This window comes from Ascidiella aspersa, chromosome 2 (genome assembly GCF_963924565.1).
Source record: "Ascidiella aspersa chromosome 2, kaAscAspe10.2, whole genome shotgun sequence".
Taxonomy (NCBI): domain Eukaryota; kingdom Metazoa; phylum Chordata; class Ascidiacea; order Phlebobranchia; family Ascidiidae; genus Ascidiella; species Ascidiella aspersa.
Window position 1 is genome coordinate 17,732,134 of NC_139448.1, and position 12,191 is coordinate 17,744,324.

Here is a 12,191-nt window from a genome sequence, read left to right on the forward strand (position 1 = left end):
TTTTGCTGTTACTTGTGTCTACGTTGCGCACATATTATAACAAAAACGTTTTATTGTTATCATTACTTTATTGTTTCAGACTCGAATGGACCGACTCCAGTGCAAACCGCAAATTTGTGGAAGGACGCACACAGTTCAATCTTGTAACTCCAAAAACCGGCAAGTGGAACACCGCCGAAAATAGGTTTGATGTTTCGTTTTCCTACGAACTTAACGACGACAACCTTCAAAGGTACATCCCAGTCGATATAACTGCACATGCCCGCGTATACGCTAGACCAAGTGTCGATCAGCCATCGTTTAGCACTGATCACAGCTTTGGGTTAGATTTGGGTTTGACTGGTTCCAACTTAAGTCCTAAATATGCAATGCAGTTAACCAAAGAATTTAGAGTTGGGTTTTCCGACCTTAAAAACTTTATTCTGTCGATGAGTGCATCTGGACGACTTCCCTCTAGTCTGAATTTCGTTGGGAATTTTCCGCGGGAGTTTGGAACTTCTGGTGAAGTCAGCATGAAAAATGTTTTTTCCAGAGCAAATTTTATGTTGTCGAACAACGATGTGGAAATGATGTCTTTAAATATGACGTTGAACTTACAGGAAAACAACAGATTCGTTGGTCAAGGACACTGGAAACAGCGTTATTTTCCAGAAATGCTTCCTAATCTTTCGGTGAATGTAGAATCCAGTGTTGGTGAAAATCAAGTGAATCTTCAAACCACTTTTGTCTTAGGTCAAAACCAAGAACAGAGATTCAATGCCTCCGTCACTTACAACCGTAGCCAGATGCAACTTTTGGTAGTTTTAGAACACAATTTGTCATACCTGAGCCAAAGTATTATTCCATCACGTGCTCAATTCATGGTAAGGCTTTCTAGTACAGGTGAAACTGAAACAAGGATTACAGTGGAGGCCAGCAGCGATTCTTCAGTGCTTGCATCTGCTCGTTTTGTGATAACAACTCCAACTGCGGCCGTGGATCCATACACACTTCGTGTCGTGGTTGAACAGAATACGAGTGCGTTTCTTCCATCCTTAACAGAAGCAGTCTTCACATGTTATTGGAATCCGCAAACAAAATACGGCCTCGGTGTTCGAATTAACTCCGATGCGCAAGAAGGTGAGGCAAACGCAATTATAGATCTTGGAAATGTTCAAAAGATAATCCTCAATCACAACCAAGGTCTAAGTTCTCTTGCTTGGTCGCCCGAAAGGTCCAATATCGTTCTAGAGTTAAGTGATCGAGGACTCGAAATGCGGTACAGTGTGGATTCTACAAAATCAAAATTAAGATTTAGCGCCGAAACTCTTCACGAAAAGAACGACGCAATTAGAACTAATTTAAACCTACTTATAACTCACAATTCTCAATCGCTTACGGAGACTTGGCATTTTCCTAAACGTGTATCTATGAGCATTGAAATGGAAGGAAGTCCTAACGTGAACCTAGACAGAATCTCGTCCACATTATCGGTTAATGCTGAATTTGCTGAAAAAAGTGTTAGTTCTGCCATCAGCGTTATTCGGTTTAACGATAATGGTGAGCTTAATCGTGTTGAGATGTCACTTACAGGTAACCACAATTTGGAAGCATTTGTACAGATTGGTCTTCCTACCGAGTTTGGTCTGCTCGGAAACGTTCGCAAAATCAACAGCGGATACACTATTCGACTGGAACGAAGCTATGGCGACCAGCGTAACTACGTGGAAATTACCATGTACGCTCGCGATATCGTCAACCGTGACATGCCGGGATACAAAGTCGCGGCCGAAGTTAATCACAACTACGACTATCTTACATCTCAGTTTGGCCTTCCACTTCGCACAGCCGGTTCCATCCAAATAGAAGAGCTTGATTGCTGCGTTGGATTCTGGTTGCACGGAGAGTTTGAGTTCGGCACGGCGCACACGCTTAGTGCTACCATGTCTCTCAACTGCAATGATACAGCTACCACTTTCACTGGTCACTCTGAAGTTAGTTCTAGGTTGGCATCCATGACCGGTTTACCCCAAGTACTCGACACAAGGATTGTGGGTTACGTCATAACAGAAGATAAAATCGCCGGTTTGAAGGGTCGCATATCTGTCGACGATGAACCTAACAACTTTGCAATGTACATCTCTGTCCCCGAGACTGGAAATAGCATGGATAGCTATGAATTAAGCATAAAGCATACCTTTGAAACGTTGAAGATTGCCTATAGCATACCTTTAAATGCAACTGTAACCATTACTGGCAAGATTACCCCATGGAGCTACGCTAAAGGAAATATGGAATTTAGGGCTGACGAATCTTACAATTTTTTCCGGTTTAACACCGGTTACAGATTCAACCCTAAAACTCGAGAATACAAGTTTGACTACTCAATGAGATATAACATTGATATGATCAGCTCTGTTGATAACGATACTCAAGCTCCAGTTACTAAAGTCAGTTTCGGGTTAAAAATGAACCAAGGATATTTTGTATGGTGGGATTTTGCCCTTTTTCAAGAAAGGTTTAAAGGAAAGATGGCACTTAACTATAGCCCTATAGTTGTTGGATTCACCTATTCTGTTCGCCACACATTTGCAACTCTTGAATCGTTTGGGTTCCCCAAAAATATTGAAATTGGTGCTTCAGTTATGATGGGCTCCAACAACACATTCGGAACCAGTCTAAATATCGACTTTTGGAGACGAGAAATGGGGTTCCTGGCCACATTAGCTTACACACCAGGAGACGAAACTGAGGTTTTAGAAATCAAATTTGAAACTCGACACAATTTCAAAAAAAGTAATTTGCCTAAAAAAATTGGGTCACGACTAACTTTGAAACGACAAGGATCAAACCAACTGAAACTGTCTTTAAATTCAAATGTTGACCAAGACAAAACAAGAGTTGATTTGTCATTCAGGATGGAGCCAGAATCTTATCAAAATCAATGCAGCTACGTTATTTTACTCAGTAGAGACCCAGTTGATTTTAGCCTTTTCGAAGGTTTTGAACTGACACAAATACCTATTTCTATTCAACTTTCATTTGAGCAACCTCGTGAGCGAAAACGATTGGAAAGTAATGCTAGGCTTGTTTATCCTGGCAACCGGGAACTCTTAATTTCGATTGGTGCTGGACAATCTATGATCAAAGAACAAGGTGTAGATGTTGCGTTAGAGATGACTAACAATGTTCCATTTATAAGGGATTCTGGAATACCCGACGGTGTCCATGGAACTGCAAACTTCCGTGTTGAAACTGGTAAAACGGAACGTTTTGTTCAAGCAGTAAGCTTCAGAACTAGTTCTGGCAAACACATAGACGTTGATTTCAACGTCCGAAAGCACACGCACGACAGATACGAAGCAAGTTTTATTTCATCGCAAAATATCAATTTCCTTGTGGAAACCTTTGGTTATCCAGAGGAATTCCAAACCTCGGCACGTATAACTATTTTGGACGACCAGTTGTCAACACGAATTCGACTTTCGGTTGATCAAAGGTCCCATTATATTCAGATGACCATGCATTTCCCCACTGAACCGGATGTGCCAGGCCAATACCAGCTAACGAGATCAGTGCAACTATCCCAAGACTTGCCATTTTTTCTTAATCAACTACTTATCCCCCGAGAGAGTGAAGTTATACTCAACATATTCCGCCGTCATGATCCAAATGTGGCAGCGTGGTTTGTGACACCACAGGAAGTACGTGCATCGGTGACCATCAACGTGGAACAGTCAGCGGTCGTCGAAACATCTTTCACCGCTAACAGCCAATCTGAAAACTGTGAAGGTACCTTTACGTTGCAGCACAACTCGCAGAGGTTTTCAGAAATTGGTTTGCCACGCAGCAACCGTGTTAACGTCCAACTCCAAATGGCTTCCGACAACCATATGATCGAGGTAGAGTGGACGCAAAATGCCATTACACGACGAGTTGTTATGAGAACCACAAACCAGATTATCGCTGCAGATTCTAAGCGCGCTCAACGCGAAGCAAGCCTTTCTTTCAATCATGATATTGACGCACTTTCTGATGCAATTCCAACTTCCGTTAAATTGACAGTCCGTCGCTTGCTCCGCACGGTCCATCCGACCTTTCGCGTAGGAGCAACCCTCTGGGTAGGACACAATCAAATCGATTTTACATCCGAGTTAAGTGAAGTTGTGAAGGTAGGAGCGATTGGTGGTTACGCCCTTCGTTTTGGCTTGAATCAGGATTTCTCCACTCTTATTGGCTATGGGTTTCCTCGTATATCAGACCTAATTGTTTCAGCTCAGCCTGCATCTCGTGGTGTTATGGGAGGAACAGTTCAGGTGACCCTAAGCCGCGACGAAGGCGATGTAAACACAATTTCTGTTATTTTGAAGCAACATCTTGATGGCTTTGAGTTTTCAATCAGGCAAGACTTCCCTGAACTTTCTGACTATTCGGTGCCACAGAATGTCGAAGGTACCGTGGCTTATCGTCAAGGTGTAAATTCTCATAATCTTACCACAGAATTGTGTTACAACGCCAAATGTGTTGCAGTAACACCATCGTACTCTGTTGATAAAAATACCAAAAATATTTTAGTTACAGCAGAAATGACACACAACTTCGAGCAGTTAACAAACATAAACATACCTTCAATTATCAAAGTTGAGGTATCTTGTAACTTGACTCCCAACAGCGCTTCTATCGGATTTTCATCTTTGATTGATAGAAAGGAAATGGAATTTAACAGCGGGTTTAATATCAGTATCCTTACTGGTGAATGGTCTTCGAGATCCACATTCTCACATACGTGGGACGTTTTGGAATCCCAGTATGATATTCCGAGACAAATGAGAACATCCTTAGCTGTTACTAGAGTCCAAGAAAGACAAGTTGATGTAGCCGGGGACATACAGATTGGAAGTCAAACAGCAAATTGGCGTGTTGTGTTAACTGGCACCAACGACAGTGGATATGGAGACTTTTCGTACTATGAGAGCCACAATTTTCGGGTTTTGCGAGATCTGCTCATTCCTAATCATCTTCGTTTAGCGGGGTCCTTGCACAAATCTCTCAACGGATTTCAAGCCGGATGGGAAATTAAAGTAAACCAGTTTGCAGTTAACACTTCTATGAGTGGAACTAAGTCGTCAAGTGGCTATTATGACATAACGTTCGAGAACGCACACAACTTTAATCAAGATCCGATCGCCGATCAGTTATCCATCAATTTGCGAGCTGGATCGTCGGAATCTTCTGGATTCATTGGAGAAGTTCGCAGTCAGGTGGGAAGAAAGAAGAACACTGCCAGTATTAGCACAAGGTCTACCGGAAAACAAAACTCAAATAGTTTTAGAGCTACGTTACGCCAAGATATGACAAGTGATTTGGACGAAACGTCCGTATGGTACCGATTGGCTTCTTCTGTTGAGGTTGTCCTTACTGCTAACATCAACACTGATACAGCGGCTGTATCTGCAAGATGTTCAATTGACGAACACTCGTTGGAGCTAAGCTACCAGCACAGTCGTCAATCTGTTTCGAGTTGGGGAGTTATTGGATCTGTGACACAGTCTTTACCTAAACTGAAATCTCTTTGGCCAGACCTGCCACAGCGTATTACCTTTAGTGGTGATATGGCACTGATTACAGACGGTTATCAGACTGATGTTGATTTGCAGTACGACGGAATCACTGAGAGTGTCCAACTCCAGGGAACATACAGATATAATAAGGACACGCGACGAAATGAGTTAAAGATCATAGGTAGTCACGACGTTGATCGGTGGTTCGATCAGTATGGACTACCTAAACAAATACAACTCACTTTGTTTCACGATTACCAGATGACAGCTGGCGATCTTAACATTGCAGCGGGATACTTACTTCAACTTGACAAAAAGCAAGTCCATATGTCCTTCCAAATGTCTCTACAAAACTCAATTATTTCTGGTTCTGATCGCCAATCTTTTCAAGCATATGTTGATTGCGGACATGGGACTACATGGCTTCAGGAATTAGGTCTTCCACAAAGTGTTAGGTTTTCATTTGGAGTCACTCCCAAAGAGAATGGAATGGACTTCGAACTTCGAAGGTCCCTTGAAGAAGTGCAAAAGTTTATATCTGGTTCAATTTCTGTGCTTTCTAACAGTCAAGGAAAACCAGCTGTGGAGTTCACTTTAAATCACAATTTGGACATGCTAAGGGAAATGTATTTCATTCCGTTGTCGAGTAGGCTTAACATCTTCTTCCAAACCAACAGTGTTCTAAGCCAGGTAGACACCGGGTTAACGTTAATTGGAGATGAAAGATCCTTTGTTTCTTCAATTTCTTACAAACTTTTAGAAACGAGTTTTAATGCAAAATTTGCTGAAGAGATTACAAATTGGCCATGTCTGTCCTCTTATCTTCTATCGTCAATCGATGCTGCTGTAGACATAAAAGTGGAAGGAAGCCTAATGCGCCTTACTTACGAGCAGACTATCAACACCGAATTGGAGCGTTTTGAAACAACTTGTGGTTATGTTTCTCAATCAACTGATCAGACCCAGCAAGAACTAACCATCACCATGCAACACACGTTTGTCACACTCAGCGCTTACGATATTCCAACAGATGTCCGTGTTCTGTTTGGATATCAAACAGCTGACGGGCGTCACACTGTATCAACCGACCTGACTCTTGGTGCTCAATACGCAAGGGTAACGGTGTATGTACAGCAAGAGCAATCGAGCGTTAGGGTATCTTTTGAATCGGAACAGTCTGTTTTGGTTCACTTTGGTGTGTCTGAGACAATTCGTACTTCTGGTAATGTGAGATGGACTCAAAACAGTTGTTCACTTGCCTTGGAATACTCCACCAAGCCTGCGAAAAATAACCGCCTCGATGTGACCCTTACATGGAATCCAGATCAATCTAATATTCGCAACGAAGTCCAAATGCAATTTAGTCAAAACGTCGAAAAACTGTTAAGCTGTGGTGTTCCAAATGAAAGCACCTTTGTAGTGTTTTATGGCAAGCCAAAGAAAAACTATTACAGTTTCGGCTACGAACTAGAACTGGATGAGAGATCAGCTCGGACGACCTTCACCGCCAAAGTCCGACCTTCAAAATTTACGCTAACGGTTCGCGGACGACAGGACTTTAATTTCTTGTCAAGTCAATTTAATCTTCCACGGGTTGGAAAATTCGAAATTAACGCGATTACGGAAGAACAGCTAAGAACGTGGAGCCTAAATGCACATTCTACAATCGATGGGAAAAACAGAAATGTTTTTTATGTTATATGCTCACTCCCGAAAATTAAGGCCACTGACTTCCACTTACAAATAAATACCAGTCAAAGTGCACTCGTATTTTTTTCAAATACGGTTTATATGGAACTTAAAAGGTCAAGTGATGGATGGAAAAATGGTTTGATGTCAGTTCGCGTAGATTCTGACGAAACTTCATTTTCAGCTACAAGCGAAATGAGGTTAAACGCATCAACTACCTATTCGTCAAAGTTTGTTATGCAACACAACGTCGATATATTGGCTCAATATTTCATCCCGACTTTCTATCAAAGCAATATGGAAATTGATTTAGTTTCATCGTCTCCTTTTATTAACTTCACTGCGATTTCTCAGCCATCTCAAAGCGCAGAATCTACAACCACAAGCCTTTTAGTAGACTATTCTCTAAATGCAACTACTCGTGTTGTCCGAGCTAATGTGGTAAACGAGTACAACTATTATGGTTTGCCAACTGCAATGGAGGGTGAAATTTATTTACAGCAAGAGAGTAACATTTACGGTACAGCTGGACTGAAAATTCTTGTAAATGGACCGTTTGAAGCAGGTATACAATGGGACATTTTGATGGATAACAACAGTCTAGTTGGGGCATCCATTCACTTGAATGCACTTAATAATATCGAAAAAGTCCAGGCCTACGGTATTCCATCTGAGTTGAATGTGCAACTGAAATATAAAGATGACTCATGTTATTTTAATGCATCTATGACACAATGGGGACAAAAAGTGAAGTTTCTACGTTTAAGTGCAAACGCACAAGAAGACGTGCAACTCAACGGACGTAGCCAAATAACTATTAATCTGCAGCATAACATTCAGGGTTTAGAAAATGCATGCATTTCGAATGTCAATCGCCTCTGCTTGCATTACATCAATAACGCCGAAGGCACTAGTTTAGGATTTAACAGCAACTTCGACGAAAAGTTTATCAACGCCTCGGTCGCTTATTTGAGGGGTTTAAAATCAATCCTTTCAGCTCAATGCCATCACAATATGGAGTCTTTAATGAAGGGCGGTATTATGACGGCGTCATTTGAAAAAGGGGTAAGTGGCGTCAATCTTTCCGCCTCTTTAACACAAGATGACACAGCTCAAACACCCATGGAAGTCTCACTCAGAGGTAACATGGAAAGCTTGATCCAAGGAAAGTACGATATCACTGTAATTGCCGAACACAATCTACTTAGCTTGAAAATTCCAAGCCCGATGCAACTACAAGGATCATTCAATAACGCAGAATGGGGAAATGTCACCATATCTGGTGCTGTTTATCTTGACAATGTTGAAGAGGTTTACTTTGGAATGGAATGGTCAGCCAGCGAAACATTCGGGGTGCTCACTTCCCAATTCATAAGCCGTCATGCGTTCGATACAAATGTCATACCAGCAAATATTCAATTAAACTTTAATATTAACGCCGAAAACTACGAGAATACAGTTTTCGCAACCGGCCGTACTGTTATTGACGGTATTGAAAAAGCATTCAATGCACGGTCGATCTACTCAATCGGTTTGCCAATTACTAACATTAGTGCTTCAATGGAACAAGACCTCTCCGTTAATGTACCGAAAACAGCAAGCATTTTGTTTGGTGTACAGCTTCCTTCAAGCGACGATGCGGCGATTGGAGTTACCAGCAATCTAACAACAGCCGATGGATCCTGGAATCTTAGCGTATTCCTTGACACCAATATTTACTTCGTTGGTAGTCCGGCGAGCCCGCTTGGCAAGGCCGAGGTCTCCTTTGTCCTTCGAAACAACGTGCTTGAAAGCATACCTAATCAAGTGAAGATGAACATGCACTTTACTCGAATAGGAAAGTTAAATTTTAACACAGCACTTGATCTTGATGTGGATAACGGAACAAAGATGTTCGCGGTTTCAGTAAGCAATGCACAAGACAGTGAGAGCCCAGAAACAGTTCAAGCTTTATTCTCTATTACTCATAATTTTGATTCTATTCCCGATGTTCCCCAAAGCCTTCATCTTCAAGCGAGCGGTAAAAGAACTGATAATGGTTTTATGTTTTCCATACTAAGAACTATCAACGACGAACCTCTTAAAATTGGTGAATTGAACCTACGAAAGGCGACCAACAGTGCTACAGGGCGCAAAGACTATTTCGTTTCATTCCAGCATAGTACACAATTGCTGTCAGATCTGTACGTCCCAGAAACATTGGAACTTAACGCATATAAAGAGCCTAATGAAGGAAATACTATTTACTCTTATAACCTGTCCGCTGGTGGGAAGAGCAACTCTTGTACACTTACAATCACTCCAACATCATTTGACTTGTTATCAGAACACGATTGGGTTACTCTCACCCTCATTACAGGCCTCCCTTACACTTCACATATCAGTGCAGAGTGGACAGGTGAATCTTTTCCATTCCAGAAAGTAAAACTTTCTTATTTAGGTGACCTGCAAATGTTAGAAACCACAATTGGCCTAACTAATTCTTATGAGTTTAGCGCGGTTCTTAATCACAATATGAGAACATGGCAGATCCTTGGTTTGCCAATGCACAACCAGGGAACGCTGCAACTCACCATCACAGAAAATATGATTCGGGTAGAAGGGTCGTTTGGAATAAGTGATCGACTTTTTACAACAGTACTCACACTAACAAACGAGGTATCACAAACTCGTGATTTTATGCTTGACTTTTCTACGAAGCATAATATGACCTTAACATACCCATTAAGTACTCTGCTGCGTGGCAAACTCTCACTGACGCCTGACTCAATGGTCGACATGTTTATCACACTAACTTTAGATGAAAATGTAGCTGTGGAGTTACGCCAAAGCGGTAGCATCAACTATAAACACTGGCCTAGACTGTTCAACACCAATGTGACAATTGATTTTACTAATAGCTTGCCGATGTTTACCGAAGCTGGAATACCAGAAAATGTGCATGTTGTTGCGACGATGCAGTTGGATGAATCAGATTTTGGTGGAAACGTTGATGTAAGCTTGAATGGAAGAAATTTATTTGTTGTTAATTTTGGTAAACAAGAAGATTCAGCTTTGGCTTTGTCTGTTAACATCGGCCAGGCATACATTATTAACCTAAAAGAAGGTGAACGTAACAACAAAACTGGAATCAATTTTGAGCTGGAATTCGGCGATACTGATGACTCAGATTTGTCAGTGTTTGCCTTTCGTGCTGACCCTCAGGCGATCTTGGACTTTGTGATTGAATTGGATGCCCCTTCGTTCTTTCCTGAGGATTATGCAACCAGTCCAATTTTCATTGCTTTTCAGGTCGATGAGGATGAATCAGGTTTAATATCTGCACGTTTTGAAGCCAACTTAGCCAACGAGAATTTTAAGCTTTGTCTAAGTGACATTGCATACATATATCTCGAGGCTGGAAAATGGTCTTTGACATACGATCTTACTATTCGACACAATGTTACCTTGCTCACCGATAAGTTTGATTTTGCTACCAACTACGTTATAAATGATAGGCTCTACTACGGAATTAAGCCAAATATCCCGTTGGAGGTATCTTCATCTATGAAATCAGGCAGTTCTGAAAAGGGAACAGTAATTTTCAAAGTGGAGAAGGACAGTGTTACGCCATTAAGTTATAAAATCTTGGCAAGCATCAAGCAAAATACCTCGCTGCTTAAAGAACTTTTGCCACAATCTGCAAATCTTCGACTGGTAAATGTACTTCAAAACGACGATGTTTTCGGTAAAAAACTTTCAATGAAGGCCACCTATCAAGCAGATGACAACCAGTTTGTAAATATTGATATTACAGGCGGCGTTGGGAAGTTCGGAACCACTATTCAAGGTGAATTGACACATCAAAATACGCAGTGGTTAGCTGAAAGACTACCAACAAATGATGATTTAAACAGAATTAAAGGGAAGTTTGAGTTTGTCGACCTGACAGCAGGTTACGACAGTTCCATTATAATGCAAAAATCATTAGAATTAGAGACTGTTTATGGAACTCGAAATGGATCAGCTAAAATAACAGCTGAAAGAAGACGAAATGACAATGAGTTTAGCACAGGAACGCTGACAGCGAACTTGGATCACCAAATGCCAGAGCTACGGGATGCTGGAGTTTCGAATAAAATCGACTTTAGTGTTTCATCAGTAGCCTATGCTGACAGTTTCAAATACGACTCAATAGCAACTTGGTCTGGCCTTGATTCTGTCGTGAGAAAAATTAACGCAACAATGCAATACGACGGAGGCTTTCCATCTCGAATGTACGGATCTCACACTTTCTTTGTTGAGCTGTTTCACCCTTTCGAACTGATTCTTCCTTCCCCTGTAAGACTCACCGGAAGCGCCGAACTCCTCGATTTGCGCATTAATAACGATTGGAGGATTAAGTACGACGGAAAAGACCAGTTTGTTACACAACAACGCATGGAGACAACTAAGCCAAATTCTTTCGAGGTAAATAACTTTAGTAAATATAACACAAAGCCACGTAAATAAAATAAAGCTTAACTACATTTTTGTTTTTTTTGTAGGCTGATTTCATTCTAATTCAACCAATGGAAGAATATCCTCTTAAAACACTTGATCTTACGACATCAGTCAACACACAAGGCAAAACCACTAACTTTCTTACTCGGGCAGTAGTTAATAACAAAGAACCAGCTTCTGTATCTGGTAATTACATTTTTTTTGATTTATTTTGTTATGATGATCCTTGAAATAATTAATTGAAAACAAATGTTTACCTTTCAAAACAGGAACTTTGAAATCGCTTAACAACGAACTTGTACAGCGCAAAGGTTATGAAGTTAATTTCCAATACCAATCAGGAATTCTCGGACAAATTTTTAAAATCCTTCAGCAGGTAGCCCTTACTATTTACCGTTTTTATGATTAGTGAACATTTTTGCTTTATATTTTTTATTGGTTGCGTAACCATGCTGTCTATTTTTCAATGGTGTTATTTTG

At 41.0% G+C, this 12,191-nt stretch overlaps 1 protein-coding gene across 1 annotated transcript in view; it reads left to right on the forward strand.

The window, feature by feature from the left end:
- Positions 1–12,191, forward strand: part of LOC146164123 (uncharacterized) — a 30,907-nt gene that overhangs the window by 12,520 nt on the left and 6,196 nt on the right. The window contains exons 30-32 of the mRNA XM_083380670.1: positions 80–11,678; positions 11,756–11,897; positions 11,981–12,087. Coding sequence (XP_083236796.1) covers positions 80–11,678; positions 11,756–11,897; positions 11,981–12,087 — 11,848 coding nt within the window. The remainder of the gene's footprint in view (positions 1–79; positions 11,679–11,755; positions 11,898–11,980; positions 12,088–12,191) is intronic.